Genomic DNA, 18,628 nt, shown 5'->3' with positions numbered 1-18,628 from the left:
AGGTAAAGACAAAACCCAAACCGGTCAGTGCATCAATACCGGTATATAGTAAAATACGTTATACTGCCCAGCCCTACTCAGGCACGGCTCCAGAATCTCCCATAAGTGTTCAATTGGGTTGCGATCTGGTGACTGAGACGACCATGGCATATTATTTACATAGTTTTCATGCTCATCAAACAATTCAGTGACCACTCTTGCCCTGTGGATGAGTGCATTGTCATCCTATGGGGGCGTAGCCAAAACAATGGCCTGCCCAGCATTTCTATCCATGACCCTAAGCATGATGGGATGTTAATTGCTTAATTAACTCAGGAACCACACTTGTGTGAAAGCACCTGCTTTCAATATACATTGTATCCCTCATTTACTCAAGTGTTTCCATTATTTTGTCAGTTACCTGTATCCTCTTTGTATACGTATGTGTCTGCATGAGATGACTTTTCTCTGTAATATACTTATAGGTTTGACTTAGTTTTTGTGTCTATTCAGTTAAGTTTCTTCTTCTTTTCTGACATCACTATGTCTCCAACTTAATTATCTACCTTTCCTTCTCCATGACTATCTTGATATTTTATCTTAATTTTGTTTCATTTTATACACTAACCATAGTTATGCTTGAAGATTGTTGCTGCTTGCATCTCAATAAAGTTATATCCCTTATTTCCTGTCCCCTCCCCTTTTCATTTTCTTCTGTTTCTTGTTTTCCTGGGAAGTACAGTATCTAAACACTTGAGACCTACACAGCTAATGGACATATGAGGCATACAGATCCAATGGCTCACAAGCAGTTTATACAAAAGACACAAAGGAGCTCCTAATATCTTAGCTCCACACATACAGTACAGTTCTGTCTGCTTGACCTAGTAGCAATTCATATTTATCACCAGTAGAGGGTAGTGTTGTCAAGGCAAATTTTAAATACAGTGTAGCTGACAAACATTCATACAATTGGATATGACCTGGAGCAAGTCAGACTCCGTTCTTTTCCTAAGGGCAAGTGCTTCTCACCTGGGATTTGAACCAGCTTCCTTTTGGAAACAGCTTGGATGATACCTTGATACGCTGAACACCAGCACTAGTACAGACCTAACCAAGCATTATTTATAGAACCATCAATATGTCAATGTCATCGATGACAACATTGCAGAGACTGAAAGAACAGTAAAATAGGCAGCAGGCCACTGTTGTTATGAGCAGCTCCACTGCATACAACATTTCACAGAGAGAGAGAGTGAGGATGGAGAGGGAGAAAGAGATAGAGACAGTGCCAACACTAATTGTTTTCCTGTTTACTTATTGCTGTGCCATCTGGACACTGGGCTGTATCATGTATCCTTATTGGATCAATCTGGCTATGGTTTTCATCAGACACAGCTTTTAATCCAATCAACTCTCCCCCTAATTGGCCTGATTGGTTGAGTGTGTCACTGAGCTTCCTGCTAATTGATTGTGCCTGGTTAGTGCCTCCGCTGGATGTGACTCAGTCATGCCTATCATAATTAGCCTGGTTTTATGTCTTCAAAACAGCCCTTCCATTGCCCCTGTATTTCCAACAACTATTTTGCTATTTTTGGGTGTGGTCTGCACATCATTTCACCTTAAACATGAACTCGAACAGGAGGAGAACCACATGCTTTATATTGGGGGTAGGAGTGGAGAGAATGTGCAGAATGTGGGAGTGAGTTTTACTATAGCAGAAGATAGTGAAGTGAAGTCTGTATAGTTTTTAGTGGGGAGGTGTGTTGTGATGGAATGACATTCTAACAGCTGAGATGTGTTCTGAGTCCTGGATAGAACTCCTACTGTACTGTAACCATGGCTAAGGTTGCCATAACAAACATGGCCTGAGACTGACAGGCATCAGTTTGCACAGCCTGGCGATGTGGATAGTCATGAGTAAACAACACCAGACCTTGAGAACTTCAACGCTACTGGGCTTATTATAAGCTAAATACTATAAAGCGAAAACATTTCTCTATGATGGAGTGTCTGTGTGTGTATTTGTGTGTGCATATGTGCGGGTGTGTTTGTGGGTGCCTGTGTGTTTGTCAGTGAACCAATTACCTATAACCAGTACCTTTCTGTTCTCCAGTGAAGTTGTTGAGGATGCCATGCCCAGTGCTCACGTCACAACATCAGTGAAGACCATGACCAAAGTCTCAGGTGCCCCCAGGAATGGTAACGGTGTCCCCCCACCCACCTTCAAGACCCCCTCTGCCCAGGTCAAACCCTCCTGGCCGGCTGGAGGTCCAGCAGGTAATCTTACACACCCTGACACTACCCCTACTGTCTTCCTCTCTCTGCCTTTTCAGAGGATTATGTGGTTAGGTTAACTCACCAGGCTGTTTACACATCTTGTTCATATTTCTGTTATTGAGTGTGTCCTGCTGTTAAGAAAAAACTAGATATATACTAGAAGCTTAGGTTAACCACAGCCTTTTTAAACAGAAATGTCAGAAATGCAAATATGTCTTTATTTGTCTAAGTTATGAGAGCTCTGCCCTTTACACAAATATTGTTTTAGGAGAAGAATGCTTCTATAGATGAATGCATCTATAGCATGTAGTAGTAGCATCATTAACCCCTTGGCGTTTGCTTTGAATGCAGAGGTTGCATTGACTCAGACAGGCAACAGTAGTGTCAGTATCTCAAGGTGACATCCTCTGTAGTAGTTTATTTTGACCTACAGAGGGCAGACGCATGCTGTAACTGTAAAACCTGACTATTAATCAGTGCTTTTATTAGAGCAACATAATGCCTCTGTTACACAGGGCTCTTCAAAATGACGAGCTCTATAAAACGTGCGGTATTCAGCTAATGACCTCAAATTATTGCCTATTTTTCCACGTTTCCTGAGTTAAATACATTGTGAAATTGGGAATTATATTTTTGATTTTCGACTCTTTAAACAGAGGAGATTCAGGGTCTGTGAGAACTGTAGCTGCCTTGGAGTAAATATTTGCCGAAGGGCCTTGAGTTGGGAGTCATTACTAAGATGACTAAGACTGCAGTATGATCTATATGTGTGCATATATACATGGCCTACACAGAACTGTGTGAGGCTAGAGAGGTCCTGTGCTTGCTTACCTACTGCCTCCCTGGGGACCTCTTAAGTGAGAGCTGCTGAAAGGGGGTGTATACGAGACCACAGGCACCTCTCTGTTAGATACAGTATGTATCAGATTAACGCTTACTTGACCTTGTGTTCACGAACATATACTTCATACTGACCGTGTGGAACCAGGTCAGATGCATGGTATATTATGTATGATTCTACCATTCCCCCTGCTGGTGGAGAGGTGGAGAGAGAGAGAGAGAGAGGTGGAGAGAGAGAGAGAGAGAGAGAGGTGGAGAGAGAGAGAGAGAGAGGTGGAGAGAGAGAGAGGTAGAGAGGGAGAGAGGGAGAGAGGTAGAGAGGGAGAGAGGGAGAGAGAGAGAAAAACAAATCTCCCAGATGTTTATCAGCCAGCACGAAGTGTGGCCATGAGTCATCTATCCAGCCTACCTCTCACCATGCCATCCAAGAACATGTCCCCTAAGGGGCTAGCCACTGCTGTCACTAGACGTTCTCTCAACAGGACGTTTAAAAGACCAACCTAACCAGACGTGGTTTGATGGGCCTGGACCCGGGGTTTGGCAGCCCTGCTGTGGTTCAAGTGAAACGGAGATAGAGATCTCTAGTGTTCCCGGCCGTGCAGCCTGCCCAAAGCCTCTTCAGTGGTTACTTAGAGCATAGTGCCAACACACAGTGATGGTGTCATATACAGTTTGTGCTCTCCTTCCTCTTTCTTTCTCTCTCTCGTGCTCTCTCTCTTGCGCTCTCTCTCTGTCTTTCCCATGGATCTCCTCTTCTCACTTCTCTGCCAGTCCCCAGTCATGTTTATTCAGTTTGTTTGCTCTCCGTTACGAGGAAATCGAGGGGGCACTTGCTTCCTGACCCCTCAGTCCGCCACTCTTTGATTCTGGTCCTGCTTTTCAATGGTCTCTGTCCCCCTCCACCCCTCACCCCCTCTGAGGGCAGACATATTTGACCCTCCCTGGATGTCTCTGTGTAGCTGGAGAGAGAGAGGAGAGAGGTAAGAATGGAGAAGGAAGGATTGTGTCTTTCCTCTCCACGTTCTGTTCCGAGAGGAGTGGAGGGGGGGATTATTTTGCCAGGTGTCTCCTTTGGCTCTGGGAATGTTTTTCTTTCCCCATGGTGGAAAAATGTATCCTTTGTTTGGGTGGTGTGGAGTGGATCTGCCCGACACAGCTGGCCCATGCATAAGACAGAGAGGTCACAGCTAGATCTGATACATTCTGTCAGCAAGTAGCATACTCAGTCATACCTGATCACACCTGCCCACCCACACCTGAGCTAAGGTTTCTTTAGGGTTAGCTAGCAATGCATATAGCCGTGTAAATACAGCTACAATTCTCATTGATCATTGAAGGATCAGGATGTTTGTACTGCTCTGCCTGTCTGCTGTATGTTGTTAGTGTTCTGATCACATTACACAAAAGTTTGTGAATGTCTTTATATAGCTCAAATGGATGTGATTTTTTTATATGGTGTGATTGAAACAAATGACCCATGCTGTATTTTTTTGTTGCTTTAGGTTTCCCTAAGGGTGGAGCGGCGCCCTCTTTTGGCCGGGTTAGCAACACTGCACCAGTACCTGCAGTACCCAAAGGTCCTGACCGCCCTGCCCCCCAGGCGCACCCCAAGGACCAGGACTCCCTGGTGCAACGGGCCGAGCACATCGCAGCAGGAACACGCACACCCATGTGTGGCCACTGTGACAAGGTCATCAGGTACATAACGACAGTCAGTATGGGAAATTGGGAATTTTGGACGCAGCGTAATCCTAAGGGTTCACTTCTGATTCGTTTCTCTCATGTATCTGAAGTTGAGTTTAAAGTTAATTTTATCCTGAAAACTGACCTCTGCCCACTTCCTGTTTTCCACAGAGGTCCGTTCCTGGTGGCCATGGGCATGTCGTGGCACCCTGAGGAGTTTAACTGTTCCCACTGCCACACGTCTCTGGTGGAGTCAGGCTTTGTGGAGGAGAGGGGAACAGTGTACTGTGCTCACTGCTATGAAGAGTTCTTTGCCCCTACCTGCACCAGCTGCAAGCAGAAGGTCCTGGGGGTGAGTGACATACTTTAGGAGACCGTATGGTATCTTGGCTTGTCCACCTTGCTCAGTTATCTTCCTCTCCAAATCCACGGACACATATTGAAATCAAATGATGACATTATGACAGTAATAGAATTCCCTATAATCTCTTATATTTGTTACAGGAAGTCATCAATGCCCTGAAGCAGACCTGGCATGTGTACTGCTTCCTGTGTGCATCCTGCCAGCAGCCAATCAGAAACAACACCTTCCACATGGAGGACGGGCTGCCATACTGCGAAAGAGGTGAGAGGTCACAGCAAGCAAGGTTTTTCGTAATGAACACGACTGTGAAATGAATCTAGTCGTGAAAGTAACATTTGACTGACTCTCTTCCACCCAGATTACTACCAACTCTTCGGTACCAGTTGCCATGGTTGCGACTTCCCCATCGAGGCAGGAGACAAGTTTCTGGAGGCGTTGGGATTCACCTGGCATGATACCTGCTTCGTATGTGCAGTAAGTCAGCCCCCCATGAGATAGAAGTGGAATATAGAGAATATAACGATTGTAGCTCTGATATTACTGTACTGTGACTGTCATTTCCTAGGTCTGCAGCACCAGTTTGGAGGGCCAAGCCTTCTTCTCTAAAAAGGACAAGGCTCTGTGCAAGAAACACGCCCACACAGTCAATATCTGACCCGCCCCCAGGAGTGAAGAACAGAGGAAAACAGAGAAATAATCTATTCTGTCAGCTGTAGATATTTTTGGTAGTTTTAAAAGATTGATTTATCTGATTATGACATTTATTAACAGACATGTTTGTTGATGGGAATTTAAGCTTTATTTTATCTTCTTTGATATTTCTGTGTGTAGTTTACCATTCACCGCTTGTGCCATATAAGGGGAAAATATGATGCTCAAATTAAGGTATGATAAAAGTACCTACTGTATTTTCAACATTAATTAATTTCATAAATGCAAAATCCACTACATACTGTATGATCCCATATAATTTATGTAGTTTAATAATTAAAGTGTTATTTTAGTATAAGATTAAAATCAATATATTACCTTATTGAGAAGGAATGTGTTATTGAGGACAATTAGAGCACCCCAACCCCATTTTATTATCCCTCTCCCCTCCTCTCTCTGTCCTATTTGTCTCTCTCTCTCTCTCTCTCCGCTAGAGTGGTTGGGTCTGTAGACATATGTATTTATCCTGGTAGTATATTTATTGGGGCTGGAGGGATGTAAGGATGTACTGTATTTTGGGATTTATAGGGGCAGTTGCACATAGTGGTTCAATGACAAAGTCAGTCAGTCAGGACAGACAGCTGTCATTTTATGAGCAGTAGGGTTTTTCCATGTTTATCGTTTAATGTATGTATTTAAAAACATATTTTTGGGGATTTAATGCCCATTTATTTTGAACCTAAACATAGACACCATTTTCCGTTTGCTGCCACATGAATGCTTGTCTATGTCAGGGTTTCCCAAACTCAGTCCTTGGGCCCCCCCTGGGTGCACATATTGTTTTTTGCCCTAGCACTACACAGCGAATTCAAATAATCAATGCTTGATGATGAGTTGGTTATTTGAATCAGCTGTGTAGTGCTAGGGCAAAAACCAAAACGTACGCCCGGGGGGCCAGGACCGAGTTTGTGGTGTTTATTGGTGTAATTAATTCCATTTCCAATCATATGTCATTATGTCACTCATTCAAACTTACAGACTAAAAGTTAAAAAAAATCTCTCCATTTGTCCATAAAATGTCAGTGTTGAATATTATTTGTATTAGACCTCTGTGGGATGGACAGTTTATTTGGAAATACAGTACATTAATTCAAGTGTATTGGTCTTCTATTTGTAGAAATAAAACTACAATTTTATATAAAGTCTTTGAACGTAATTAGGATTCAATCATGTGTGTGTTTAGGTTGCGTTTTTATGTTTATGGTGTATCAATGTTTGTCTGTCACTATAGAGGTCCCAGATCCATACCTCAAAATATGACTGGTTCATCCATTCCCCATTGATTCCATTATACCCCATACTGTATGTATTGCATGATGACGAGGCAAAACATTTATTTTTTTACAGCTTTTATGACAACTTTCCTTATCAGGATAGGTGCTCAAAATGAAGCTTTGCTACAGACATGATGCCCCACTATAACAAAATATTGTTAAATCTCAGATGAGACCATTCAGACAAGCACGAGCTTGAGTCCCCTCACGCTCACCTAGGCGGGAAAAGTACACTGTCTCCATGGAGACAGGGAAGACAACACCTCTCTCAGGTGTCCTGTCTTGTCTCCAATGGTGACAGCTTATTTACTTGCAATGATGTTTTGGCAAAATCGCCTCACTGGAGAACTACAACAACGCAGACTACAATTCATTTTTTAAATAAACAATGACTAAATAAAGTTATAGGGGAAAATGTAAAGTTGTTGCCTATTATGCAATATTTCCATTGGTAGACAAAGTGAAAAGGAACACTTGGAGCAGTGGATGCCCTAAAACTGTACTTCTCCAAGACGTCGGAGGTGGGAGCCCTATACCGGACTGCGAAGACTCAGCGAATAGACAGACAGCCCGTTCACTTGGAAAAGTCAGAAGTCGGACACAACACAAACGTAGAAAAATTAGAAAGCTAGATGTAATTCTTGGAAGTTTTGTGACCAAACCATCACATCGGAATCCTGCCATTCTACATTTTACTCGAGGAAAGGTACGTTTGTTTAGAAACCCTTAATCACAGCGAGCGCGAAGTTTTAGCTGCGTCAATTGTTGTGGTCGCGAGCTTTCCTTACTGTTTCTGTAAGAATGTAAGTGATATTGTGTTTAGTTTATGATTCATGTAATTCGGTCGAGATTCACATCTTTTCTGCTGTGATTGTTCAGAGGATGCTGCATTTGCTCCATCATCAACCGACTCTGATTCGCCTGGTTCCGAGTTTTCCGGAGCTGGTGTTGATGCGTATCAGTAATTGGTTAAATTATCACCGCACCATAAATCTGAATGCCACTTTTGATCAACTGAGATATAGCCTCGAAAATACACCTCAAACGGTAAACGTAGCCTGCATCTATGATACACGTATTAAACTGTGTTTTACAAATGGATCAATCATTTAGCCTAATATTTAGATACGTTTCCGATAGGCTACTTTCACAACTCAATTATGTTACCATGGCGCTAGAGAGGTATTGGGTGTTTTTGGTTAATCTGTGAAGTCTTGTTTACTGTCTATTAATATGCAGTTCCAGTATGACCTTACACCCCTTGCTAGCTATCTAATTTAAAGTGTATCTTAATTAATGAACTCTGTGTGATGTTGAAAAACAGCCTCTGGCAGAGTCCAGGACTGATACTGCTCATTAGAGCTGTGGGGGAGACACAGTATCAGTATGTCCAGACTCCACAGAGCCTTGGAGAGACTAGAGTTTGAGTTCAGTAAGATGTATACTCACACTGACTAAGACAGAGTGGACCTGGGTTCGGGACAGGAGGTTGGCCAACTGCACTGTTTGGTCACACCATGTGTGACTGTATTAACCTTGTCCCCAAGCTACACTGATGTAAAGTGTTGGTTTCATGAGCTGAAATAAACAAATCCCAGACATTTTCCATATGCACAAAAAGCTTATTTCTCTCCAATTTTGTGCACATATTTGTTTACATACCTGTTAGTGAGCATTTCTCCTTTGCCAAGATAATCCATCCACCTGTCAGGTGTGGCATATCAAGAAGCTGATTAAACAGCATGATCACTACACAGGTGCACCTTGTGCTGGGGACAATAAAAGCCCACTTAAATTTTTTTGCAGTTTTGTCACACAGATGTCTCAAGTTTTGAGGGAGTGTGCAATTGGCATGCTGACTGTAGGAATGTCCACCAGAGCTGTTGCCAGAGAATTGAATGTTCATCTCTCTACCATAAGCTGCTTCCAACGTAGTTTTAGAGAATTTAGCAGTACGTCCAAACGGCCTCATAACCGCAGAACACAGCCCAGGACCTCCACGTCCGGCTTCTTCACCTGCGGCATCATCTGAGGGGGGGGGGGGGGGGGGGGAGTATTTCTGTCTGTAATAAAGCCCTTTTGTGGGGAAAAACTCGTTCTGATTGGCTAGGCCTGGCTCCCCAGTGGGTGGGCCTGGCTCCCAAGTGGGTGGGCCTATGCCCTCCAAGGCCCACCCATGGCTGCACCCCTGCCCAGTCATGTGAAATCCATAGATTAGGGCCTAATGAATGTATTTCAATTGACTTATTTCCATATATGAACTGTAACTCAGTAAAAACGTTGAAATTGTTGCATGTTGCATTTATATTTTTGTTCAGTGTAAATTGCTACTGCATATAGAGCCTGGTAACACTGTGTCTTAAAGTGGGACTTGAAAGGGGCGCAGCTTAAAATCGAGGCGGGCGAGGGAGCGAGCCTGCTAAAGCTGTATTAGATGGGACTTTGAAAAATGGAGAAAATCACCAATCAAAATGAATGCCAATTCAAATCAGTGGCTAGATGGTGATGGACTGAGAGATCAGCCAATTCAAATCAGCGGTTGTTTCGTCCACTCCTGCCATAGCCTCCATTCAAGTCCCTTTCTGAGGTGCTTTGAAACCAGACGGTTTGACCGAGAGAGAGCCGGCTGGTGGATGAGATTAGTGGTTGTGTGTATAAATGTGTGTCTCTGTCTGTGTTATGTTTTGTGTGGTCCACAGCAGTGGCCGTGGGGCTGTTGACTTGAGAGGCCCATCTAATGGTGTATAGTGGCATGGGGTCAAGGGTAATATTTGACTGGACTGAAACCCCATTTAAAGACATAAAGTCATGCCACAATGCTGTGCTCTGTTCTCCAGTCTATCATAGAACTCCACCGGACCAGATCTGATCTCATTACATCACTGGCCTCCAGCTCCTGATGTTAGGCCAGGCCAGAAACCCCATGCAGCCATCCATGCACAGCCTTATATTTTAGATTTGTCTTCACCTTGGAGACTGAGGTTGTGTCCAAAAAGAGACCATATTCCCTATGTAGTGTACTACTTTTGACCAAGGCCCATAAGGATCTGGTCCAAAGTAGTGCATTATATGGGGAATAGAGTGCTATTCAATACAGAGAGGATCATTGACGGAGGCCTAACTGAGTGAGTTTGAGAGTGAGAGAGTGTGTGGGCTAGGATGAACCACACAGTGATCCCACTACCACCCAGGACTGGTACCACACACACACACACACACAATTAGCTTACAGGACAGGGATGTGGAGGGAGGCTGGGCAGCTGGAGGGCAGTTGGCAGGCCTGTGTTTTTGTGGCCTACCACAGACTGAGGCTTGGAGCATTTCAGTGTTGGGCTCTGTGTGTTTCAGGTGTCTGGGTGTGTGTTTCCGTGTAACTTACCCACGGCACGGTGGTGGTCTTGGGAGGTCTTGTATGGTAGCCTTCAGGGCTGGGGTCAATTCAAATTGGAGGCAGTCAATTCAGGAAGTGATTTTAATAAACAATAAAAAAAATTAAAAAACTTTTGAAATAAATAGCTTCTACTCAGTTTGAGAAGTCATTGAAATTAACATTTAAAAAAAAAAATTGTTATCTAAGTTCACGTCCTGAATGTACTGCCTTCAATTCAAATTGACACCAGCTCTGGTAGCCGTGTAAAGGAATTTGTCTGCAATGTGAAAACGACTGTGTGATACAGGCCGGGCGGCACAATCACAGCCACTCTGGTCTGGTAATAATCAGGATTTGAAATTAGAAACATTGATCAAATCAAATTGTATTTGACACGAAAATTACATAACAATATCGAGGCTATATACAGGGGGTACCAGTACCGAGTCAATGTGCGGGGGTACAGGTTAGTCGAGGGAATTTGTAAAGTGACTATGCATAGATGATAAACAGCGAGTAGCAGCAGTGTAAAAACAAAGGGGGGGAGGGGGGGTCAATGTAAATAGTCTGGGTGGCCATTTGATTAATTGTTCAGCAGTCTTATGGCTTGGGGGTAGAAGCCAGGTCTCTGACCTCCTCCCTATAGGCTGTCTCATCGTTGTCGGTGATCAGGCCTACCACTGTTGTGTCGTCAGCAAACTTGATGATGGTGTTGGAGTCGTGCTTGCCCATGCAGTGATGGGTGAACAGGGAGTGCAGGAGGGGACTAAGCACGCACCCCTGAGGGGCCTCAGTGTTGAGGATCAGTGTGGCAGATATGTTGTTGCCTACCCTTACCACCTGGAGGCGGCCCATCAAAAAGTCCAGGATCCAGTTGCAGAGGGAGGTGTTTATTCCCAGGGTCCTTAGCTTAGTGATGAGCTTTGTGGGCACAAAGTATGTGGACACCCCTTCAAACGCTCATAGGTGTTCCTGATATTGGGAGGAGATGTGATGACCATGCACCTGTCAGGTATCTGTTGAACTAAACATTTGGTCTTGTGAGTAGGCCTACTGCAGTACATCACACGGTCACACTGTGGATGATTGTCATCTCCCATTTTATCAATGAATAACCTACTAGATGTCGAAGACACACATCGGTCTGTGATTATGGAAGGCTGCAGGGTGTGTCTTTGACAAGTGAGATCAAATCAAAATCTGCTGAATTAATAATTTCCAGGTGTCTGCAGGCTACTCCTATCCCCTTTACCTTTGAGTTAAAAACAAAAACCTAGACCTACTGACTCCCCCGTAGACACAGACACACACACACACACACACAGGGTAGTCATGGGTCTGAATCTGGGTCAGTCCGCAGGGCTAAGCTTAGCAAGCTGCGACCCCCTCACCCCAGCTTCCTCCATTATAATTACAGGAAGTTAGCTCAGCCAATCAAAGAAGAGTTCCTAAGTGCATATTAAAAATCTGCTAGTATTTGACTGAGGGGGGGGGTTCCTCTTAGAGAATGCATGAGAGACATTGAGAAAGTGTTGAAGAGAGTGGAACTGTCTGCTAGCCATCTCAGGAATAATTCATTGAGAACTATCAGGTTATTGAGGGAAATCTTTGTTCATCCCATATTGAAGCTTCTACTTTATTGAAGTCGTCAGGAGGATTTGATTTTTTTTTTGCCCTTGCCTGTTTTGCTTGTTATTTTGGCATTAATACATGTCACATATCAGTTTGCAAACAATGTAAAAAATAAATACAAATAACTTTGAGTTAATAAAGCCACATACAAACATGGTCTCTTTTTTGCTTTCTTGAGTAAGGCAGCTTCAAAATGCAGGTGTTTCAGCCTAGCTCAGTGCTTTCTGTGGTGGTGGGGCAGCCAGCGGAAAATATGGAGCCTAGGTGTTGGTAATGTTCTCTAGTTGCGCCGTGATTGGCTCAGTGTTCTGTCACTCATGGGAACAGTACGTCACCGCCAAGTCTAAGGTTAGAGCTAGAAAATTCAAGCCCTTTGGGTGCTGCCATAGAGTTCCATTAGAAGTGCCCATCCAAGAATGCTCAAGGTCATTGGCCACAGATAAAATCACGTTATATCTACAGTAGCTTTGATTGGACTGATCATGTCAACATCATACTTTCAAAATCTTAGCTAGCAGTCATCATCATGAATGAAGTTGGCGATCTACTGGCAAATCCTCTTTAATCCTTGTCATATGATGTCACGACTTCCTCCGAAGCTGCCTCCTCTCTTTGTTCGGGCAGGCTTAGGCGTTCGTCGTCACCGGCCTTCTAGCCACTGCCGCTCCATATCTCATCATCCATTTGTTTTGTCTTGTCTATTACACACACCTGGTTCATATCCCCTCATTAGTACATGTATAAGTGTTCCCTCTGCCCCCTTGTACTTGTGGGTGATTGTTTATTGTGAGGAGAGAGTAGCTCGGTTAAGCTACGTGTATTTTGTATTTTCCCCGTGTGCTTGTTTTGTTCCAGTGCACCTGTTTTGCGCACTGGACTGTTTGACGCTCTCCAGCGTAATTCTGTGCTACGGAATAAACTCTGTATTCTGTGATTTACCCTCCTGCGCCTGACTCCTTCAAATCACCAATCACATATGAAGAGAAATAATGAAGAGAAATTATAGATAAAACACATCGGTGCTCATCGGCCATTGGACATAAACATTACACAAGTTGGAAATCGCAAATTCAACAATGAGCGGTTTGGAAGGAATCAGTGGCTAACTGCAAGCATTGCAAAGCAATGTGGTCCCAAATTTTGGGTTAAGGGTCTCTTTTCCAAGTTTAAAATTATAAACATTCAACATTGGCCATGCTGTCAATGAAGCATGATTTGTGCCGCGCTCAAAACAACTGTTAACTTGGAACTGCGAAATCTGATACGTTTTGAATGTTCATCCATCTCGGAATTGTAAATCCGGAACTCGGGCCTCTTTCTAGAGCTACGACCTGAAGATCTCTGACGTCATCATGATTCGACCTTGTTTTTTTCAGAGTTCCCAGTTGTCTTGAAAGCACCATAAATCCAGAGAATGCCAGAATTTGATGACAAAGTTTTATGAAAATATTTGCCCACGAAGGACGGCCGCGCCACCTTCCTGTTCAAGTAAGCACAGCACAACAAGGTGAGTCCAAAAATGTATTGTATGCTGCTGCATAAATGATCTAATATGCCAGGGAGATATGTATACTGAAGCTAAGAAAGTAATACTAAGTGTATGTTGTGTAGTAAGCTGTTCGTAGCCCATGTGCCTCACCCTAATAATTTGGTCTATTTTCCCATCTTAATTTTGCCTACTGTTCTGACTTGGTGGTGCACATGTAGCCTATAGTTTTAGAGAAATGTAATCATCGAATATTGTAAGAGCTTTCATTGTCTGCTTATATGCCCCCTTTATTTATCCTATGGTTCTGACTTGGTGTACAGGGAGAACACTGTAAGAACGGCCCATGTTCTGAATTCTGTCGCTGTACATTTCAAAAGTGCTGAACAAATAGTTATATTGACTACGTCCGTCCTAGCTCGCTCATTCATGTCTTCATCGAAATTATGGATTGCCTCTTATCCGCTTGTCGTCCCCTTATGCCATAGTTTGTACATCTCAGTTGTCAGTAGAAACCACATTTGTTTCAGCAAGTCAGCCATATCAGCTATGTTTTTTTTAAAGGCAGTAAATGACAGACAGAGAGCCAGACAGGGGACGTAGAGACCCTAACTGCCTGAGCTACTATGTATCAGGGGCTTGACAGAGGAGAGGACAACAGATGGAGAACAGAGGATAACAGGCCTCTTTCAATGGCTTTACCAGCAACCAAAACGCCAGAACTTTCTTTACGATTCCACTTTGTTCCATCTCTCTCTGCTCTTGACGAGGAGTGTGGGAGTAGATTTAAGTTTGATATACTATATACAGTGCATTCGGAAATTATTCAGACCCCTCCACTTTTTCCATATATTGTTATGTTACAGCCTTATTCTAAAATTAATTAAATTGTTTTCTTTTAAGGTTTAAAAGGTTCTCCCATCTCCACAGAGAAACTATGGAGCTCTGTCAGAATGACCATCGGGTTCTTGGTCACCTCCTTGACCAATGCCCTTCTTCCCCGATTGCTCAGTTTGGCCGGGTGGCCAGCTCTAGGAAGAGTCTTGGTGTTTCCAAACTTCTTCCATTAAGAGGCCACTTTGTTCTTGGGGACCTTCAATGCTGCAGACATTTTGCATTTTTTTGGTACCCTTTCCCAGATCTGTACGTTGACACAATCCTGTCTCGGAGCTCTATGGACAATTCCTTTGACCTCATGGCTTGGTTTTTGCTCTGACATGCACTGTCAATTGTGGGACCTTATATAGCCAGGTGTGTGCCTTTCCAAATCATGTCCAATCAATTGAATTTACCACAGGTGGACTCCAATCAAGTTGTAGAAACATCTCAAGGATGATCAATGGAAACAGGATGCACCTGAGCTCAATTTTGAGTCTCATAGCAAAGGGTCTGAATACTTATGTAAATAAGGTATTTCATTTTAGTTTTTAGTTTTTTTATTAGCACAAATGTTTTAAAACCTATTTTCGATTCGTCATTATGGGTTATTGTGTGTAGATTTATGAGGAAATACATTTTAGAATAAGTCTGTAACATAACAAAATGTGGAAAAAGTGAAGGGGTCTGAATACTTTCCGAATGCACTGTATACAAAAGTATGTGGACACCCCTTCAAATTAGTGGATTTGGCTATTTCAGCCACACCCATTGCTGACAGGTTTATAAAATCAAGCACACAGCCATGCAATCTCCATAGACAAACATTGGCAGTAGAATGGCCTTACTGAAGAGCTCAGTGACTTTCAACGTGGCAACATCATAGGATGCCACCTTTGCAACAAGTCAGTTTGTCAAATTTCTGCCCTGCTAGAGCTTCCCCGGTCAACTGTAAGTGCTGTTATTGTGAAGTGGAAACGTCTAGGAGCAACAACGGCCTAGCTGCGAAATGGTAGGCCACACAAGCTCACAGAACAAGACCGCCGCGTGCTGAAGCGCGTAGCACATAAAAATCGTCTGTCCTCAGTTGCAACACTCACTACCGAGTTCCAAACTGCCTCTGGAAGCAACGTCAGCACTAGAACTGTTCATCGGGAGCTTCATGAAATAGGTTACCATGGAGCAGTGGAAACGTGTTCTCTGGAGTGACGAATCACGCTTCACCATCCGACAGATGAATCTGGGTTTGGCGGATGCCAGGAGAACGCTACATGCACCAATGCTGAAAAGTTTGGTGGAGGAGGAATAGTGGTCTGGGGCTGTTTTTCATGGTTTGGGCTAGGCCCCTTAGTTCCAGTGAAGGGAAATCTTAACGCTACTGCATACAATGACATTCTAGACAATTCTGTGCTTCCAACTTTGTGGCAACAGTTTGGGGAAGGCCCTCTCCTGTTTCAGCATAGACCCTGACCCTAACCATAGATAAATGGTTTGTCGAGATCAGTGTGGAAGAACTTGACTGGCCTGCACAGAGCCCTGACCTCAACCCCATAGAACACCTTTGGGATGAATTGGAACGCCGACTGCGAGCCAGGCCTAATCGCCCAACATCAGTGCCCGACCTCACTAATGCTCTTGTGGCTGAATGGAAACAAGTACCCGCAGCAATATTCCAACATCTAATGGAAAGCCTTCTCAGAAGAGTGGAGGGTGTTATAGCAGCAAAGGGGGGACCAAGTTCAACGAGCAGGTGTCCACATACATTTGGTAGTGTATCTCTCTCCCACCCACAAGCATGCACTTTCGCACACACACACCAGAGCTCAAGAGCATCTGGTAACAAGGTTTTACACAGGTATGGCTATTCCATCCATCACCCAATCCCTTTGCTTTCTTTCTGCCAATACTGCAGCTGGCGTTCCTCCCACTCACTGACACTCTGTAGTCCCCATGCACACCCAGACACTCTGAAGGAAAAACAACATATTCCTTTCCCCCTGGAAAACAATGCTCACGTCAATTCACAGACCCAGGGATGCAGGTCTCTGCTTGTGTCTGCACCAGACATTCTCATCCCTCAGGAGGACTAGGAGACAGGACGTCGGGAAGAGGATAGATGAAGGGGATAGATTCTGCTGTCTTCATATTAACAGAGTTCTGGGTTTCATCATTGGGACAAGGACGTAAAGGACTTACCATCTCCTTTGAGAGAACTCTCAGCTTTAGAACAATAGAACAATCACTTATTTAGGCCTACCCATTTTTACTCTGATGTATCTATTCATAGTCCCTCTGAGATTCCTGGAAGGGAGACATCTTTAATTTCTGGATATATATGAAGATTAGCTCTTTGATAAGAGTTCAGTCTAGACCGGTGTGATATCAATAAGATTGTTATATTCCTGAGGGGAAATCACATGGTCTCCAGTGAGGTGAGGAGGAGGAAGAAGGAAAAAAAGAGGGGGTGGGAGGAAATGGAGGAAGAGGAGGAGGCCTCATCTTGTTCCACCTTTTACTAATCCTCTCCTTTCCTTTAGGTTCCAGTTGGTTAGTGATAATCCACCCAGTCCCCAATGTCACTGTGAGGCTCTCTCTCTCTCTCTCTCTCTCTCTCTCTCTCTCTCTCTCTCTCTCTCTCTCTCTCTCTCTCTGTCTCTCTGTCTCTCTGTCTCTGTCTCTTTGTCTCTTTGTCTATTTGTCTCTGTGTGTTTGTCTGATGAAGGGAAAGAGAAGGAATTACTTCAGTGTGCTCTTTGCCTGGAAGGTCTTTAACCCTGTGTGAGAAAACAGGCATCCTGTTATTAGGGGGAGAAAGAGGAGGATAGACAGGAGAAGAAGAATAAGGAGGAGGAGGGGAGGAGGAGGGGAGAGACAGTGAGAGGGAGTGTAGTCTTTTACTGTCGATTAGGGGCATTGGTTTGAATCCCAGGTGGTGAAATGCCTTGAGCCTGGCTGAAATTAAGTCTGAATCACGTCTCGCAATCACCATTTTTGTATACATGGAAAATATACTGTATGATTATATAAACTTTGTTTACCAACTTTCCTTTTTCTTCCAGGAGAAGACAGCAGCTGTGACTTTGGATGGCCATAATGACAGACCGTTGTTTAACCCCTCGTTGTTGGATGGTATGTCTATTTTCCATCCTTAAATGTTCTTAATTATTTATTACTGTAGGCTGAGTGTTTGATTGCCCTACGCTAGTCTCTTATTAGGGTGTGTGTAGTGTTTGGGTGTGTAGGGAGCTCAGTGGTGGCTAGGTTGCAGTGACCCTCCAGAGAAGTGACTAATTGACTAACTGCTGAGCACATCGATTAGGATGGAAGAGAACCCACACTGCAGGTAATAGAGTCATCTCTGTGTACACGGCAGGATCAGTCTGGAGTAGACAAAGTAACGGAGGCCAATGGATGCTCTATGGATAGCTCTGCTCCACCTGCCAGTCCCGGGGCGTGGGTGTTTGTGTGAAAGGCTGATTGTGGCATCACCACAGGGTCTACTGTGTGTTTGTGGCTCTGTGACATGGATCCCTCCCACTGAGTGAGAGAGGAATGTGGGATGCCACATTGTGCCTGCTTACCCCAACCTGGTCACCATGGTGACTGATTAAAAGGTGATGCGTGGAGCTGACAGTTTGACGGTAGCCATTAGCACTGGCCAGGTGGAGTAGTAGCTAAGCTACACTCTACAGGCATGGGACTGATTGAACCTCACGTCACAGCTGACCTGTGGACAGGTGAGACGTAAGGGCCATGAGGGCCTGTTACAGAATTGTCTCCCGTAGCTGATCTGAGGACTGTTTAATTGGGACTGTAGAGTGTGAACAGAACGGAACGTGTGAAGGCCACACAACATTGAGTGTGATCATTCAATATAAAGCGATTCTAACACAATACAGTATGTTCTCTCTCCTTGATTTCCACACTGTGTCAGAGAGTTGCTGCTGTAGACTTTAATTAGCATTCCTTAACCATTAAGCAGTGAGACTTGCCACTACAGGACCCGTCATAAATAACACAATTTTATGACAACACTCTGACACTGCTCCAACAGTCAGGATCTGATTTGAAGTCAGTGAAGAGTCCCCTCCACAGAAGACAATAGCTGCTTGTATTGGTGAGAGGCTGTGGAT

The 18,628-nt window shown here is 44.0% G+C and overlaps 2 protein-coding genes across 2 annotated transcripts in view; both read left to right on the top strand.

The window, feature by feature from the left end:
- Positions 1 to 6,951, top strand: part of pdlim5b (PDZ and LIM domain 5b) — an 89,223-nt gene extending 82,272 nt beyond the window's left edge. The window contains exons 8-13 of the mRNA XM_084159197.1: positions 2,096 to 2,259; positions 4,602 to 4,797; positions 4,954 to 5,134; positions 5,287 to 5,407; positions 5,505 to 5,620; positions 5,712 to 6,951. Of these exons, the coding sequence (XP_084015323.1) occupies positions 2,096 to 2,259; positions 4,602 to 4,797; positions 4,954 to 5,134; positions 5,287 to 5,407; positions 5,505 to 5,620; positions 5,712 to 5,801 (868 nt within the window). The 3' untranslated portion in view covers positions 5,802 to 6,951. The remainder of the gene's footprint in view (positions 1 to 2,095; positions 2,260 to 4,601; positions 4,798 to 4,953; positions 5,135 to 5,286; positions 5,408 to 5,504; positions 5,621 to 5,711) is intronic.
- A 712-nt stretch (positions 6,952 to 7,663) lies between these two features.
- Positions 7,664 to 18,628, top strand: part of LOC311127359 (bone morphogenetic protein receptor type-1B-like) — a 113,564-nt gene continuing 102,599 nt past the window's right edge. Inside the window, exons 1-2 of the mRNA XM_084159198.1 lie at positions 7,664 to 7,837; positions 17,555 to 17,624. The gene's annotated coding sequence lies outside the window, so the exon portion shown is untranslated. The remainder of the gene's footprint in view (positions 7,838 to 17,554; positions 17,625 to 18,628) is intronic.

This window comes from Coregonus lavaretus (genome assembly GCF_964263955.1).
Source record: "Coregonus lavaretus genome assembly, chromosome: 4".
Lineage (NCBI taxonomy): Eukaryota > Metazoa > Chordata > Actinopteri > Salmoniformes > Salmonidae > Coregonus > Coregonus lavaretus.
This window is presented reverse-complemented; position numbering and strand designations above follow the sequence as displayed.